Raw genomic sequence first — 18,788 nt, forward strand, 5'->3', positions numbered from 1 at the left:
ACAGTGAAGCAAAAGTATTACCAGTTTAGTTACATATATTGATTGTTAGATTGTATGTCTGTACCACCCAGTAGACAAAGTTCTCTGGGCAGTTCACAGTAATTAAAACCATGAAATATAACATGACAAAATACAAGGTTTAGACAAAGCAATGCCTTACAACATCCAGCTGAGAGTTGTAGGACCTTTTCCTGTATAAACATGCAGGTCCTAAAAGTTTAAAACTACAGCAAGCAATAAAGATAAGTATTTGTGGGATTCATAGCATCCTGTGTCTAACCAGGACACGGCCCAAAATTAATGGATTTTAAAGGGTTGAGACATAGCCATGTTAGTATGCGTTGAAGTGAAAACAATAATGAATACAGTTGTGGAACCTTGAAGACTAACAAATATATGATGGTAAAGGCTTTCAAGGATTACAGCCCACTTTATCAGGGCCATGAAGTGTTATTTTAGCTTGGCAAGCATGCACACCCTTTCTACCCAGACTGTTTATTATTTGGTTTCCTAGAATTTATGCAGTTGTTTACCCATTTTAAAAGGCTGAAATGTCTGCTGGTAGTAAGAACTTTACATAAAACTACTTTAGGTATTTCTGCCCATATTTATTTGCTTTTGCCTCTGCTGTTTTTTCTTCAGCTCTCCCTATCACAGGTCAAAACACTTCCCCCCAGAACTTATCTGAAAGTGAATTCAGCTCCCATGTTGGAAGAGGTTCAACACTGCTGGGATGGGGCAGTTTCAGATAACAGTTCATATAACTGACGAAGTGGATTCTAGTCCACAAAAACTTACATTATAATAAATGTGTTAGTCTTTAAGAAGAGTTGAATATCTTTGTCTAAACCTGGTCTGTTTTTTTAAACAAAAATACTGTTATAAACAGCCCAAGGTTCATTTTATAAAGTAAAAATGGCATAAGATTTAGCTGTAATGTCAATAAGACTTATTGGTCTTTAATTTCTTGGGAGATTTTTCTGCCACCTTTAAAAATAGTTGGCTGTTTGAAACTAGAGATAATATCTGAGGTTTGTTGCAGCTTGTTCTTGCTTAGTCACATCATGCTCAATTATGGTTTAATAACACATATGAATATAGTTTATTAAAAAGACCTAGGCACTTATACAGAATACGATGCACATATTTATAAACTCAATATTTACTTGATTTTAGGATTCTCCTGCTAATGGGCCCAGAGGCCTCTTTGTTGGTGATCTTGTTACCAGTTTGCAAGACTGTTCAGTTCATAATGTGGAAGATTGGAATTCCTGCCTGGGGAAGATTTCTCTGAAGCCACAAACAGGCTATTGCATAAAATCATCAATACTGCAACAGCTTAGCTTCCCATCTAGAGGTATCATTACTTGCATATAGTAGATGATTGCACCTTGTGGTGATTTTAAGAATTATATTTACTGGTGTCTTAATTGACTAAAAAGATTTGCCTGATTACTAGGTTAGCAGGTTTTTTGGTGGGAAAAAATCAGTAAATTGGATATGTGGAAAAGTACCATCTTCTAAGTGCATTCCCTCCTGTGTGTAAAAATGTAGAATGCCTGTTCTAAAAAACTGCCTAGTGTAGCACATGTTTGAAAGTGCACAGTAGGGATACAACAATACTGATGTCAACATTTAGATATGGCTCACTCATGACAGCGATTTGCTAAATATGTGAATTACTGAGGCCACACGGGAATGAGCACATAATGATCAGCACTGAGCACAAATGGTCACCACTTCTGCTTTGCATCCTTTTTCTCAAACAATACTCTATTCCTGGGTCAACTGATGTAACTTCCAAACCTAGGACTCTGGGTTATTGAAAGATGAATGGCACAGAGTTTTAACCCAATAGAAAAACATGGGTTTATCCTTCAACAACCCCGTGTTCTGGCTTTGGATGTTGAATTAAATAACATGTGTTAATCATTCTTGAGTTTGAAAAATCAGGTTCTAAGTGGGAGCAGCAAGTACAGCAGAGCCAGCATGCTTGCTTAACTCCCATGTAGTCCCAACAACCCTCTGTTTAAATAACCTAGTGGGATGTCTGATGTACCAAATAAGCCTTAGTGTGATTATTAAGCAGCTAGAAGAACATGTATCCTCTTGCTACAAGCGCTTTCTTAATTATAGTAGACAGTCTTTCCAGCTGAGCATTAAATTGATCAGCACTACTGTTCATTATCAAATGATCTGTAAAGCATTTTGCTTACTATTTAAATATGCTACTCTTACTCCTTCAATGTGATTATCCAGTATGGGACTGGGAAATGCATTAAAAACACACAGACAACCTAGTAATACATCTATTGAAATAAATAGTAGAAACAGTTGACTCTGGAAAACAATACATAGGTTCGAATCAGCTTGTTCCTCTATACTGTATTTAGTTTACACAACATTCAAATCTAGAAGGATTCAGAAAGTCAGGGATGGGATTGTTAGACATCATAGCAGCTCCAGTTCCCCAGCTTGTAGCCTATGGTTGATTGTATACCGATGTGAGTTTTGTTCTTTAAATTGTGGGAAATTGATGCATTTTAATGTTGTCATACATAAAGTTGTATATAAGTGAAATAAGAATGTTTTATTTTTATTTATCTAATGTTGTAAATTGTAAAACCATGCATTGGACAAATCAGTTATCAACATCTGATGATGTCTGTTTAATGTGCGTTGATAAATTTTGTTTGAATTAGCAGTGACTATGCATACATTCTCCTTACTAGCTGGGAAGGGCACAATCTTAAATGTGTTTAGGCAGGAAGAAGGTCCTACAACTCCCAGCAAACATGCATGTGATTGTGGCTGGGGCTTTTTTTGTGTGCCAGTAACCCTTAGGAATTGTCATTTTGTCCTGGAAACTCCCTTTCCCTTTAACCTAGCTTAGAAAAGCAGTTCACAAAGCTTTTGTAGGAAGGAGCATTAAATTAGTTGAACCATTTTAGGATGCAGAGATTAGATCCAGGAATGCCAACAAGGGTTCTAACTAGTCTGCTTTAAATGGTGTCAGTGCAACTTTGTGATCCTATCTAAAAATAGAACTTGATATCCTTGACAGACAGGTTCCTTTTGACATTTAAAGCTAACTATATATTCCTCTGTGCCAAAAACAAATTAATGAAGGTTCATGGGAGATACAGCTGCACCATGCAATGAAGGTCATGTTTTTAGCTATGTCAAGCTGTCACAGGCAACTATAATTCATTTTATTTTATTTATTTTATTTTTTGTTTTGCAGAGTACAGGCGGGATGTGCTCAAGAATTACAAATTGGGCAAACTGATCTCTGAAAACCTAATCATAAGTTTCTTTTTCTTTTTTTAGGTTTTAGACGACTTGATGGTACCGTTGAATGCTGTAGCAATAACAGCCTCACGGATGTCTGCTTTTCATACAGCAATAATCTGAACAGTCACCTGGTAAATAATTTACACAGACTGTCAGATCTGAACAGCCTAAATGTGTATGTTTAGCATACATTACAAGTTCTGGTTGAACTGTTGGCTTCAGGCTTTTAAAATGTATTTGAAATAGTAACCTAGTGGTACACAAACTAGGGTTGTGGTACAGTCTCTTTACTTGAGATATTAGCAATAAACCTAAATGACGATTGATTCATGCTGCTGGAGCAGACACAGATCACATTCTCGGCTTCATGCTTGTTGCTAGAGGATGTTCTTTCCCCTTCCCTGCCCCATTATTGCTGTAACAGACTACCTCAGGAAAAGGCGTTCAGAGGCATTCTGGATGCCTCTGAACAGCTTTGCCCGAGCTACCACTGGCCTGTCCTAAAGGAGGTTATAGGTGCAGGCATGAATACCATGGTTAAGACCAGACAAAAATGATAGAGTAAAAAAAATTACTGAGTTGATGCAATAGATGGAAATATACCTCACTGTATTCATTACTGTGGTTTTGAACCCTATGCACATACAGAGAAACCACAGCAGATAAAGAGCCAGCAGCAAATAGGTCAGTTTATTCTACTGGGGCTGAGTGTGAGGAAAATTTTGCTTGAGGCCTTATCACTGTATAGGTGCCTGTATCTCCAGTCTTGTGCTACTGTAGTGTGTATAACTGTTTGTCCCTTTAGCAAACAATGCTCCAGTCTGTACAGAATTATTTGAATCCTTTCCTGCATTTACAAGTTGTACAAATCCATTAACCCTCCATCAGTTGAGAAAATGACTGTAGCACTCAAACATACCACAAGAACATCGAACAAGTTCTTGATATATTAAACATGGCACCATTTGCAAATCCTTTATTGAGATCACCCTTTTTTCCAATACAACAATGTAGTAGGACAAGTGTAACAGTATAATTATTAGTAGTGCATAATTGAGAATAACAATGATACACAATCAAAAATAAGCTGCACAGACAGAATCCAAAGTGCATTGTTCAATTTTCTGTCATTGTATCAACTACAGAAATACTATTTCACAGTCTCCTAGTGTTAACATTGGTAGACCCTATTCTCAATGCTAGACTGAAATCTGCTAGGAAGAGATAGTGATTGGATTGTTCACACCATTGCGGGTTGTTCAGCTGTGAAGCAATATAGGCATTCAAACAGTTAATGCCCACTCTATATTTGACAGGGGAAAACAGTACTACTGGCCACCATTTGTTTTTAGATTTACTGTACTAGTGAACAGACTCTTATTTGCCCAGCTTCAAATGGCTTTTACTTTGACACACACAAGAAAACTTACACAGCTATCAGAATTGGACACATTTTGCCTGTGTCTGAACAAAGCCATGTTTGCCTTGGCATACCCATATGGTTCTGCCCCCAAGAGCAGTGTGCCTGTTCCACTTCATAGCCTACTGCCACAGTTTATTCATATAGCTCCCCAAAGTATGATATGCATTGACTACTGGAGCGCACTGAAGTATTCAAGATTATCAATCTATGCCTTATTGAATACTGAAAAGGTATATGGATCACAACAAGCTATGGATGGCACTGGAAAGAATGGGAATGCTTCATCACTCAACTGTCCTGATGCATAACTTGTATTTTGGACAAGAAGCTTCTGTTAAAACAGAATTCTACATACCTTGGCTAAGACATCAATCCAAATGGAGACTGTAGGCAAAAAGTTTGAAGAAGGCAAAGACTTAAAAGGACAGCAATGAAGGAACAAGAACAGATCAAATGCAAGGCCATTTCACTAGAGATCAAGGTCAAGCATATTCACATTCTCAATCACTGTGCATGTATCCACATTGAGAAAAGCTGGCAGGAGGAAAATGGATGCATTTGGAAAGTGGTGGTGGAGAGTCTTGTGAATACCCTGTACTGACAGAAAGGCAAACAAGTGGGTCCTAGATCAAGCCAAGCCAAAATTTCTCTTAGAGGCAAACGTGACAAAACTGAGACTGTCATACTTTGATCACATTATAGGAAGGCAAAAATCCCTGAAGAAGAATAGCAAAACCACATATGAGATGGTTTGATTCCATAAACAAGCCACAGCCTTGAGTTTACAAGAGATGAACAGGGCTGTAATGGATAGGACATTTTGGAAAGCTTTCATTTATAGGGTTGCTATAAGTCAGATACAACTTGATGACACAGCAGCAGAAAGATATGATTGTACCCACTTAGAGGGATAGCTGCCCCATAGCAGTATTGAATGATCTCAGAATTATTCTCTCTGTTTTCAGACTGTATTGATGACAAAATTATGTGCCAATTAGGGCAGTGTGCCATATAGTGGCTGAAGATAGGACCAAAGGCTTCAAACATACATTGTAAAAATTAATTAAAATAAATTAATGTATTTTAAGAAGCAATTAACCATGAACCACCCTTAGCCTGTCTCCAGTTTGGATGTGAAGTGTCAGGTTTTATGGTCATGACCCTGGCAAATAAAAACACATCCTCTTCTATTATAAGCCTAATTAGATAAATGCTCTGTTATAGACAGGATGCCTATGTTAATAAAATGATTGCAAATATATTGGGCAACAGTTGAATATAATTCTTTCCCTTGTACAAAAGTGAATGATTTCAAGCTTGGGTTAGTTATATCTTTATGAACTAAAAAAACAGAGAGAGAAGGGGGATGGGGGGCAGAGGGGTGTTGTTCCAGTTGTTTCAGTAAGGATAGAATTGATCTCCAAACTTAATAAATAAATAACCAGTTTGTGTACAAACTTAAGGAAGGGGGCTCCTGAAATATGGAATAGCCATTCACATTTCACCAGTAAAATGGAGACAAGTGTTATAATACCTTCTCTACTGCACGTTCAGTGTCCTCAGGCTGTTTGACTCAGTTTGTCAACATAAAGTTAATGACAGGTGACCGTGCATATCTGTAGCTTATAGCAGGAATAGGAAGACCTCTTGAAGCCTGAGCTCAGTTTCAGAGACATTCTCAAAGGCTACATGCTCTTGGTGAATATACACAAAAGGGGTGAAGCAAAACCACCACTCTTATTATCAGAAATTGATCCTTAAGAGAGGCATTTCAACCTTTATTTTTAGAATGAAGAAAAAAAATGGGAAAAGCCAGGATCCTTCCAAACAAATAAGGGGCAATCCTGGTTGGAGGCACGGGGTGGGACCAGAACCAGGATGTGTGTCTGCTTGGGGAACCTCAGATCAGTGTGATTTGGGCCATGGAGTTGAGCTTGCCCGAGCTTAAAGCAGCCTTACTCATGCTGGCATTCTCCCTAAATACAATTCCCATCATCCCAGTATAACCAGTCATAAGGAATTATGAGGGTTGTAGGCTAGAACATTTATAGCACCATTGGGAAAGCCTGGCTTAGAGTATATGTCTATATATAGGATATTGCATGTGCATGTCAAAATTAGAATAATTTCCCATTCTACATCATTGCTTTACAAATACACATGTAAAATAGTGTTTCTGTGAATACCTGTAGTCTAATACAATAATTATTTAAAACTTTTTGTTCAGTATGCCTGTCTGCCAGCACGAAAAACTATTGAGGCAAGTCAACTTTGTCATACTAATAAGGACTGCCAGAAGAACTTTGTTTCAAGTCTGTGTGTGACACCTTCTTTGGAAAATCAAACCAGACTTATCCGGGTAAATCATCTGCCTCAGGTTGATATGCTATTTGTTGGGCACCCACTACATCTCCAATATACAGGTTTGTATGATTAAACAGAAATAACATTTGTGGAACAGCTTGTTTCTAAGTTGGTTAATTAGGCTTCTCTTGAATTCAGCTGTTCATGTCCTTCAATAATATTAAAACCTGTGTGATGTTGCAGAGTCCTTCCTAGGTGTAGATGGCTTCTCAGTCAACTTGGCAGGAGTGAGAAAGTTCTATATTACACAATGCCAGTTCTTCCTTCCATTTGGAATTCAGATATGTACACCTTGTCAGTTATGGAGGTTTGGCTGTAAAATTAGGTGCATGTCTCTTTTTAAAAAATATTGGATTTGGCAACCTCAAAAATTGGAGCCATTGGTTGCACGTTGTTTTAAACTTGAAAGAGACATGGACATTATTTTAAAGAGACATGGACTATGGACCTCATACTTGATGGGCAGATGATCTATTCTATTTTTGGTTATATGTCCCTGATAATTGCATGCATTAGGTAGCTTAAAATATCACCATCAATTGTTTAAATAAAATTGTCTTCACATCACATTTCTATTTAATATTTATGGGCTATCCATAAATAACATTTTTGTCATTTATATAAATCCCATTATTTGGTAAAATCTGACTCTAGAAACTCAAGCCAAACAGAAAATTATATTAATCAGAATCACTTGAATACCTAAACATTGAAATTGGATCTTGAACTCAATGGACAGAGGTAATGCTTTATCAGAACTCACTTGTAGTTTCTCTTTGCACTATCCTTACCATTGCATTGCACCCTAGAGGCTCCTCTGTATGAGACTAAATTTGTGAGCGAGGTAATTAGAAACATTAGAATGCATTTCCTTTTTGTTACTTTCTCTTCTAATGTCATAATTGTCGCTGTGGTTCTTCAGATAGCAGTGTTGTTGTACAGTGTATTGTAGATAGTTGATTGTAAGGTAACAACAAGCACATCACATGCTCAGATGTTTTCACAAAGTACAATTATGAGTGTTACATAGCCACTCAAGTAAAACATTATCCCACTATGGTAATACTTAAATGTAAGTTTTTCTGTGAACAAATTATCAGAAATGAGTGGCGCTGTAATGGTCTTCGTTTTCCTAATAAACATTTAAAATGTATCCTTCCTGTTGTTTCAGTGAGCCTCAGCAGTTTTGTACCACGACACAACTTCCTCAGTATGGACCTGCCTGTTGTACTGGAAACATTTTGCAAGTATCCTTTGACTTTTGTGTTGGCTTTTAGGGAGAAGACTCTGTGAGTATCTCTAATGCATAGAAAGATCCCTGAGCACCACAACAATTGCATATTTCACTTTTTTAAACAGCATTTTCTTATCTAGGTTATGAAACTTGACCAACTAAGGCTTCCACTGTAAGTAGCACCACTAGTAGACAGTAGAGGAAAGGTGAGAGGAGAGTCGCATTATTTTTGTGTGCTTCCAATTTTTAAACTATACAATTTTAATGGCATTGGAAAAGGAAGATTAGGACTTAGCTTATTTAGCTTTCTGAACATAATTGTTATTTAGCACATGGTGTGTCCAGACCTTAGGTTTTGGCTTCATTGTTTCTTCATTGTCCAAGTCATCAGTGTATCCTGTTCTCTACTTTAGGCTAATTTGAGTTGTCTGTTGTGCGGCTGGGTTTTTTGGTTTTTGATTTTCTCCACTGCCAATATAACACAATATGGACAATGCATACAATTTATGTTAAAATACAATTCAAGCTAAAATATTTGAGGTTTTAGATGTTTACTGTGTTTTAGATGTTTTGAATTTTATACATATGTTTTTAAAAGTATGCGCTTGTTCAAGACCTTAACTAATTTTAATAAGATACCTTATTTCACTTTCAGGAGCACTGGCTGTAATTAATGCAGTACCCTGCTTTGCTTTAGATGGTCAATGGATATTAAACTCTTTCCTAGAAGCTACTCTTAGCAAACTGGTTTTTGAAAAACAAAACAGGGAGCTTATTGGCTTTTTAATTTTGCTTGCTGGCAGCACACTTTTGGCTGCCAATGTGGCTCTTGGACTCTGGGTTGTGACAGCACGATAGCATATCAAGCAATTGTAACATCTGATAATTTATTTTCTAGCAGGAAAATGACTGTCCTGTGAGTTATAAGTCATTCAAAACTGATTATTGTAAGCTAAAAGGATATTTTTAAATTTTTAATGCCATTGAAAAAGGAAGATTAGGACTTGTGTTGTTTAGCTTTCCAGATATAATTGTTATTCAGCACTGACAACTTCTGTAGTGGATGATACTGTGAACTCAGTCTGTGGTGTACCTCAGCACTGTCCAACCAGTAGGCCATACCAAGCCTACCTGTGATATCAATAAAAAGCTCTAGTATCTTTTGAGAAGTATCTGGGAAAGACCAAATAAATAAATGATCATGTTGTTATAAACCTTTGTTGCACACTTCATTTAGAAGATAGCCACATGTTCAAATGACATACTTGACAAACTTCCCAGTCATTCTTGCCCCTTAAATGAAACATGAGACTTAGTAAAATCTCATAATGTACCATGTATTTCCTCTTGGTGATTGAGAGGATTTTTGAATTTTGCTGCTTATTCAAAGTTGAAATTCAGACTTCATGTATATGGTAGGATTATTACAAATCTGATCAATTTGTCTTCATTTGTATATCTTTAGTTTCCTCATGTGTAATGTAGGTATTGCATACAATTCCAGTGTCCATACTGTGTTTTTATATGTTCTTTCTTACTAAATGACTAAGGTTGGATGTTGTTTCCTATAGCATGACATTGAGGTGCCCTTTGAGCGTTTCCCCAGCTACGTGCAAGCCAAAGAATCGCTTCCATATATGGTTGGGAGAACTTTTAAACAGCCCTTTCTTCATAACTGCACGCCTTTTCAGAGACTTAAAGAGAAATGCTCCACTCCCATACAGAGCCTTTCATTTCACAAAAAGCGTGTATGCAGACAGCCATTTTCTCTAGCTTGCATAAGAAATATTCTTTCCCCCAGACGAGAATAGGTAACTCCCTGCTAAGAAGCTCTGGACTGTATCCAAAATGCAATTGGTTACTTCTTGTCTCTGCTTGAAATGAATTGATAAGTTGACTACTCAAAATATTTTCAAAGATGCATGCTTGCTTCACACAGATCATAATCAATCATCATCTGCCTAAAGCAAACAATTACAGCCTGAGAAATGTAACTGATATGCTTTAATATGTCTTCATTATTAGATACCTCCTTAAATGGGTCATGGTGTAGAAGCAGGTGAATTTAAATCTAAAGAAAATATGTTCCATCGTAAATTGAAAAGTACATGTAAAATGTATTGTGAAAATCTGTATCAGATGGGAAAGTGTTTGGTATTCAGAGGTTTGTACATAATTTTGGCTGAAATTTCTAAGCACATTTTTATTCAGCTCAGTTGGGATAGACATGTTTAGGATTATGCTGCACAAATAATACCTAACCGGATCCTTAATGACAAATTCTATCTATTAAGTATTCAAATAAATATTCAGGTTTAGTTATATACAATGATGTGACTGCGACAAATTCAAAAATAAAACATTAATATAATAAAATTATTTCCTGCCTTAGTTTACAAAATGTTTTATTCAATCAGAAATAGTTCTCTACTGACTTTGTGTAAATGTTACTTATCTAAGGGCTTTAATGTTAGTTTTATTGCTGGACAAATGATCCAGTAGTGTCAAACTATGGTACTTGGGAAGTCTAGTCATAGTAATTACCAAGGATATAATTGAGCACAATGGTATAACTAATTTTAGAAATTATTTATTTTTAAGTTCTGTTAGGACAATCAATTTACCAGCTTGGTCACATTAATAAATTCATCAACTTGTAATATGAACACAATGGTGCTGTAATTATGTCAAATAATGCCAAAAAATCATTTACCCTGAGCTGTGTCTTTAATTGCCTGTACTTCCAGTATCTTCAGTGATCCAGAAGGAACTTCTTGGTAATGGCACAATGTGGTCCTGTGAACTCCCAAATTTGATATATTGATATCAGCCTAAAAAGGGGTGATCAGAAGTCACCTGGCTCTCCCATTCAAGAAATGTTCTGCTTCCTTGTTCTAACCAGACATGTATGCAATGAGTATGCAGTCAACATTGGGAAGTGGCAGTGCAGATGTGCTTTAGAATAACCGCAGATCCCAGTAAGCACAGGAAGTGAATTTAGAGTGGCTCTCCTTGGGAATGAAGTGTTAGTTCTTATTACATCATCAAACACTAATATATAGAAAGAATACTAATATAGGAAACCCGATTGGATGTGCTATTATACAATAATAGTTGGAAGTACAAAACTTTTGGACTCTACTTCTCAACACAGCAGAAAACTCAAGAACTACACAGCAGAAAGGTGTAGTTCTTGAGTGGCTGCAGCAATATTGGTTTTGGGGCAGTGTTTGCTAGGAACCCTGGCTTGTGATATCAATCCATACTAGTGAGTAGCACGAAACCTGGAATTTATGGAACAAACTAACAAAATGCTGAACAATACCAAATGTCACAGTTCATTGCTATTGAACTGCACAATGTACAAAAGAAATACATGTGCAAGTCCTGTTGGTATGAATGAACGGTTGACTGTGAAATTTGACTACACATTGCTTGTTGCGAAAAAATAATATTGGAATCAGAAAGATAGTGATGATAGCCAGAAAAGATATATGGGTATTCTTCATACTGCTGTGACTTCTGGCCTGCTGGTTTAATCGTTTTTCTCTCAATACTAAGGAAAAAGACACTAGTGATTGACCCTGGATTCCAATTTTATTTTTAGCATCTTAGGCTGCAATTCCATACCCATTTACCTAAGAGTAAACCACACTGAACTGAATGGCATTATTTCAAAGTAGATATATGTAGAATTGTGATGTAAATTGAACACTGGGATGTTATAGAGACATACATGGTGCCTTCATAGCACAATTAATTTACTCTATATAAATTCACGCAAAATGCTTGTATGATTTGACGAGCTGAGCTCAGATTACCGGTCATCTGATATACAACAATACACTCAGTATTTAATAGCAAATCATTCTACAGCAAGTCACTTCTAATAGAACTTGTTCATTAATTTCAAATTAATTTTGAAAACCCTTGAAGTTTTTTTTTTAAGTGGGGTGTTTTCTAGGAGTCCTTCTCGAGCAATAGCTAAAGTATTAAAAAGTTTCAAGACACATTATAATACTGATGAAAATTAAAGATATTCCATTTTTGTATGGAGTTTCTGCCTGGTTCTTGTTCAAAATGAGAGGATCAAATAGTTAAATGAGAGGATTTACAAAGAAAAGAGAACTCTAATAGTTCAAGAGAAAATAAAAAAGGTTTTTATTTTGTTGTGCCATTTGTAATGGAACTACTCTTTTGAAAAGCAAAGTCAACTTTATCTCTTTGATTCATAGACAGTTTTGCAGACAAAGAACATTTTGAAACTGTGTCTCTGACTTTTCTAATAAACTCAGATATTTGACCTTGCATCTCACATAAAAGAAACTATGTCTGCTGCTGATAGAATGTAATTGTTCTCCTGGCCTGAAGCACTAACAACTATCCAAAGAAGTTTCAATAATTAACTAGTTTCACTAAGCAGTTGAAATACTTTGAATAATGCAAGATTAAAAACTGCTTTTCAAGCTTTGGTACTGTCTGCTTCAATATGTATTACTAAACTGAAGGAATCCAAGAGGGAAACATACTGCTATAGAATAAATGTGAAAAGTTGAAACTGAAGTTAAATTATGCATAAGTTCTAAGAATGCCATTTGTGAAATCTATCCACTTTGTACTGTTGTTTCGACATGTTTACAGCACAGCCCTATGTTTGTCTCAACTTCCCATAAAATTCTATGATTGAGACGGGGATTGTACGCTCAAGTATAATCTGTAAGCACCCTGAAGGCAGGTTTTAACAGTGTGCTCATGATGGACAGTTGATTCAAATCATATCCAATACCCAAGACAAAATGTTACTTGAATTAACAGAAATATCCCAAGGCCTCTTTATTGCACTGATAAAATCTCAGATTTCTTAATTTATTTCAAAGGTTTGCTGAGGGTTGAAAAAGTACTGCATTGTCTGGTTATGAGGGACAGCTGGCCTAGATAGGACTATGGCATCTACAACTACCAGGCTACAAAAACCAGGCATTACTATTCCATAGAAAGCTTGCACTTATTAATCAAAGTAATTTATCAGTGTTCAATATGTTTCTGCATTTCTTCCCTTCCCCTTGAGAAAAGACTGTTCCAAGGGTGAGGAGATGGGGAGTAGTTAAAAGAACAACTAAGGCATCGGTTAGTTAGCATCTGTTTCTGAGTTCATCAGAAAGTGACTGACCAATTAAATGAGTATTCTTACCCCTTTTTGTATTACAATCTTGCTAGAGGCAATTTTTGCACTGCTCTTATGGAGAAGGATGAGGTAGTGGTGAAGGCATACATATCGGTATCTCCACAAAGCATTCATAGAGTCTTAAACATGATTGGGTAGTGGTCTTTGGGAAGCAGCTAGCATTTCAGGCCTCATAAATGGCTTTTGCCCAAAGTTTTGAGTATGTAGCTTAGAAACTTAAAATACTTGTTTGAAAAGATACAGTTTTTGAATAGTGGATGTGTGTGTTTCTGCCATCTGTGCTCTTTCTGAGCTGACAGTCCTTATGTCCCCCTCACACACAGGTTCAATTTATATCAACTGCTCCTATGTGAAGGAACAAAGAAAGTGGGGAGCAATACAAAGCCTTGTCCAGTCAAACTATTTTCTGTGTGAACCAAATGATATTTGGGAAGGACAGGGAAACAACAGGCAGGCAAAGAAGACATCCGCTTTTTTTTACCTGGAATGTCTACATATCACATGGCCAATTGACAGAAACTGAATTCTTAAGTTTATTTTGATAATGCCATTATTGCCGTTTTATTAATGGAGAATGCTGGCTAGATAAGCCTTTTGTCTGGTTCTCCCTGGCTCTTATTGTATTATTGTAGATTTGTGTCATATAGATGGCAAGATGGTAATACTGAGCCATTTTATCACATCAGCAAGCTGCTTCCTGTTGGTGACTTATTAGGTACATGTCCACACAGGCAGCATTTTGACTCTTCCTGATAATTCTGTTAGATTAGGGCATATTTTAGTGTGGTAAATCTAAAAATATAAATAAGCCTTTCCTGTGATACATGGAACTTCCCACCCAAAGAATCTTAGATAATCATCTTTACTATTGTTCCTTGCCAACTTTTTTTCAGAAAGCTTTTAATTCTGTTGCTATTAAGTATTTGTTGTCTTCCTACATGTTGTTATATTGCTTGTAGTTATTTTATAATGCATTTTGTGATTTTAATGAAGTGGAATATTGTTTCTTGGATTGTTTGCCTTTGTCACACCTGTGTAAGGTAAAGTATGATGTTTTTAAATAAAGAATACTTTTTCTAACACATCATTGCCTTTTGAATTCTGAACAAGTTATCCCTCTTTAAGTTTTAGATGTTGGTCTACAGCAGACAGTATTTCCTTTGACCACTTCCGCATTAATCCAGTATTATTGCTATTAAACATAGAAAATAAAATGCTTGGAAGCATTTTGGCATGAAACCTTTATCAAGTATGTTGCTACCTTGGCAAGAGACTAGAGTACAATCTTGTGGCTGATCTTGATGGGAAAAGAGTATTTGAGTATCTGTGTACTGCAAAGAATGTGCTCTGTGGATATAGTGCTTTCTATGCAGTCATTGGTTCATCTAGCCATCATGTCTATCCTTCAAAATCATGGACACGTATTCATGTCATTACTTACCTTTTCACTAAAGACCCCCTAGAATAAACCACCACAAAAGCATTGCCTCTCTTCCCCTATGGCATTTCGTTGATAATGCTCTTAAAACCAATTACACAAATGTTCTGGTCTAGTTAATACGCAGATACTTCTCTTGTAAAAGTAGAGGGTCTTAAGGATCTCATTGAAAAATGTACAATTACCTATGCAGTTGTTCTCAGTTCAAGCTGTAGTGAAAGCAGAAGGGTTGGCAAGAAACCTTTTATCTAAATACTCCTTTGCAAAGCAAACACTCCCTCCTTTATCTAGCTGTCCCAGGGCCTCTAGCAGGGGGAAAGATGCTTTGGCGCTTCTGTAGTTCTGGTTAGGTGCATTTAGCCATACAGCTTGAACCACACTGTCATCTTTAGAATTTATAACTGATTGCAGAAGTCTCAAAATGCCCAAATGTTTTGTTATGGTAGTCTTTTCAGAGAAGTAGGTGTACAACTGAATAATGTTTCTCTTACAGCAGCCTTCTTCCTTTGTCTGCTGTTATGGATTGTCATGTCTATGAGTGATTCACTGATTCTTGTTGCTATAAAATTCCAATGTGTTCCTCTATTCAATTATCCAGCACTTCTAATACATAATTCAGGCTCATCCTGCCTCTTTGGAGTTGGACCAATCCCAGGTTCCTAAAATAGAAGAGAATGGTTTCAGCATGTACTATCTTGAGGAATCTAGTAGATTTTCGCAGAGTACTCAATTCCATTTATTTCAATTTAACATATTCCAGTATTTGATCAGTGGTTAATTTTGGTGGTGTTATAATCCGTGAGAATAAGAGCTATCTGAATTTGCAACACTGAATCATTTTCCTTATCGGGAATACTGTACTTTCTTCTCACCTATTTCTTTACCAGAAACAGAAAAATAACTGGAAATGGGTCACATTACCAATCTGTACTAGTTCTTTCATCGTTACCCACGCTCAAGCCAAAGTGAATGTTATGTTTCATAAAGTTCACTATGACCTAGCAGGATCCAACATACCTCTTAACAACCCCTTAGTATTCCATCAGTGTATCACAGTGAGAATAAAATAAAAGTGGATAAAGTGTTTTTGGTTGTCCCTCCACTAATGGCTGTTCTTTCTTTGTAGGCATTAAACATTTGTAGAAGGGAATTTTGTTAAATGATAGCATACTAAGTGCTGTGTGGAACAATCTAAAACTACAACAGTCAATTCTGGCTGACAATGTAACCAGAAGACAAAATTTGTAACAAGCTAGAGCAGTTGCACTGTAATAACATACATATCTGTGCATCTCTAAGCAGTGTCGGGCCTCTTTCCAGTTGGCAGTTGGTAGGCAGGACTGAGATAGTATGAAGGTTGGGTTCTTTTGTAGCAGTTTCAAACCTTATACCCAGGCAAAACTCTTAAAAATCTGAAATGCTACTCATTTAAATTTAAAAACCTAAACAAAATGCCTAATTAGATTGTGACTCTTTTTATGTTTTGTCAGAGCCTAAATTTGGATTTATTTACAAAAAGTGCAATAGTGACACTATTAATGAAAACATCTCTCAGCATGCCTAAGTAGATGACACTTCTCATGTAAAAATATACATTGTCAGAACAATAACTAATAAGCAGAGAAAATGCATATAAGCACCTGCCTGCTATGACCGGGAGCCCGAAGCTTTCTCTGGGTGATGCAGGACAATTTTATTTGCCTTTCAAACAGTAACCTAAAGTTATTCTGCTTCCAGAAACCATAAGTTTTCCTAATATTTCAATGCACATTTATATACACTTATGCACATTTCAGTACTGTATATACTTTTAGATATAACTTACTAGGAATTTTTAAACTTGCTAGGATACAGAACATTACAGCATGCTGATCAGGCTTAACTGAGCTTAGAGCATGATCCAAACAACTGATGCATTTTCTTCTGAAGATATTGAATAAAGGCCTACAGTTGTTAAGAGTTGATAGGTTTAGCCTTGAGAGCATGCACAGACTTGTCAAGCTTCTGCAATATTGAGGCACAAAGGAATGTTCAACCTAACTGTCTTAAAAATTACACTGCTGACAGTTTGCAGGGTGAACAGTTCATACAGCCCAGCCTGAGGCAGTTCTTCACAGAAGCCGTTTTTGGTATCAAATACCAATTTTTCTTTTTGAGAGGAGGTCATATTTAGGACCTGGTTTTGTATAGTACTTATACACAGCATACTTTGAATCCCTGCCTATTCACATAAGTGAAAGTGTGCAAATAGGCAGGTAAGTAATATGCAGAAGTACCACAGACTATATGTTACATATATAGGAACCCTGTAGAAATAGAGTCCCCATGCAAAACTGCACATTTGCAGTTTTATCATGCAAAACCGTTAAAGAATGCACAAGCAGCAAGGGGCATCATTTAGATTTAAGAGAGGCTCGACTTTCAGAGAACCAACAGGCTGCTCATCTATCCACAACCAGAGACTGCTGTCCTCTTTACTTGCCTGAAAAAAATCCCACCCTTATGATGTTGCTAAAGCTCTGTATTTGCACACAATGTTGATTCAGAACCCACACTGTGTTCACAAATATGCAAAGGAAAGAGGGGAAAAGTCTCCTCCACTCTTCTTTTATCATTCTAGTTGTGCAAACAAAATACCAGCAAAGCTGATAATCTAGTGAAAATATTCAAAAGAACACCTTATTTTAAAAGTTGGCAGGGGCACTTACAGGAGGATTGGTGTGCTTTGCAGTAGTCCAAGACATCTAGAGTACACCATGTTGCCAATTCATTGCCAAAATTTAGTAGTTCTTGTCATCCAACAAAGCTTAAGAAACCAAATGCTTAAAGTGCACATTTTCATTGTTGAGTACTTTTATGAGGGACAAAAATCAGGACAAGGTAGTGTATGGTAAATTTTACAAATTTATTTTCTATTTCTAAAAATAGCTGAGAAAAGCAGCCAAAAAGCACAATCCTATGCATATTTAGCTGGAAAAGGGTTGTATGATTCCTATCCTTCTCCAGCCAGCAATGCTCCCTGGGAAATGCTGGGTGTTAGAGGATTTTCTTCCATCTAAACATACACAGAAGTATGCCTTGTGCCAGTTTCTAGGGCATTTCCACATCTGCCAATTCCTGCCTCAATGAATTCTGCCATTAGTTTAGAGGTTTTGAATCCCTTTCAGTCGGAAGGTGAAATTCTATTTTGCAGAAGTTCTAGTAACAGATTGTCTTGGTAAAATATGCACCACTAATATACTCGCTTAACATAAGCCTGTAGAAAATGAGATAGCTTAGTATGTAAAAGTTATTTTGTGGCACAGGTTTTTTTGAGGACTTCAGCATTTTCTTTCAATTTTTGGTTTTTAAAGTATTTTCATTTTTTAAAAGAAACCTGTATTCTATGAAATGTGCTGCACTGAAAAGTAAGTCATAAGCAATTTTGGGTACTTGGAACTTCTGTGTAATTATTTGGCTCTTAGCCCATACTTGCCTTAAATAAGTGTCATGTTCGCTTCAAGTGCTAGAGTTAATCCTAATGTCCAAACATGAGACATCTGGGTTGTTGATGATAGCACCAGCTTTGTAAACTCAAAAGGGTAGACACAAAAGAGGATATAATCTGTGGATCTTAGCTAAGTGTTACATGTAGACACAAGGAATAGAACCAAGCAGCCTGTTTCTGGGTTTTGTTTGGCTTTGTAGTGTAGAGAGATAGAGTGGGGAGGTGTGCATTTAATCCTTCCCACCCACGTTTGATGTTTTCTCTGAGGTTCTGGATCCATGTTTGAAAGGGTAAAAAAAGAAAACAAATCTTTGTCTTAACAAAAGGTCATTTTATGAAAGCGGCAGCAAAAAACCTGTGTGT

At 36.6% G+C, this 18,788-nt stretch overlaps 1 protein-coding gene across 4 annotated transcripts in view; it reads left to right on the forward strand.

Annotated features, from left to right (window-relative positions):
- Positions 1-14,582, forward strand: part of MBTPS2 (membrane bound transcription factor peptidase, site 2) — a 42,247-nt gene extending 27,665 nt beyond the window's left edge. For all 4 annotated transcript variants that reach the window (XM_044441698.1, XM_044441697.1, XM_044441696.1 and 1 more), the window contains exons 7-11: positions 1,177-1,357; positions 3,331-3,425; positions 6,945-7,140; positions 8,253-8,328; positions 8,951-14,582. In XM_044441698.1, the coding sequence (XP_044297633.1) occupies positions 1,177-1,357; positions 3,331-3,425; positions 6,945-7,140; positions 8,253-8,328; positions 8,951-9,173 (771 nt within the window). In that variant the 3' untranslated portion in view covers positions 9,174-14,582. The remainder of the gene's footprint in view (positions 1-1,176; positions 1,358-3,330; positions 3,426-6,944; positions 7,141-8,252; positions 8,329-8,950) is intronic.
- The last annotated feature ends 4,206 nt before the right edge of the window (positions 14,583-18,788 follow it).

Source organism: Varanus komodoensis, unplaced genomic scaffold (genome assembly GCF_004798865.1).
Source record: "Varanus komodoensis strain SLA01 unplaced genomic scaffold, ASM479886v1 scaffold4, whole genome shotgun sequence".
Taxonomy (NCBI): Eukaryota; Metazoa; Chordata; class Lepidosauria; order Squamata; family Varanidae; genus Varanus; species Varanus komodoensis.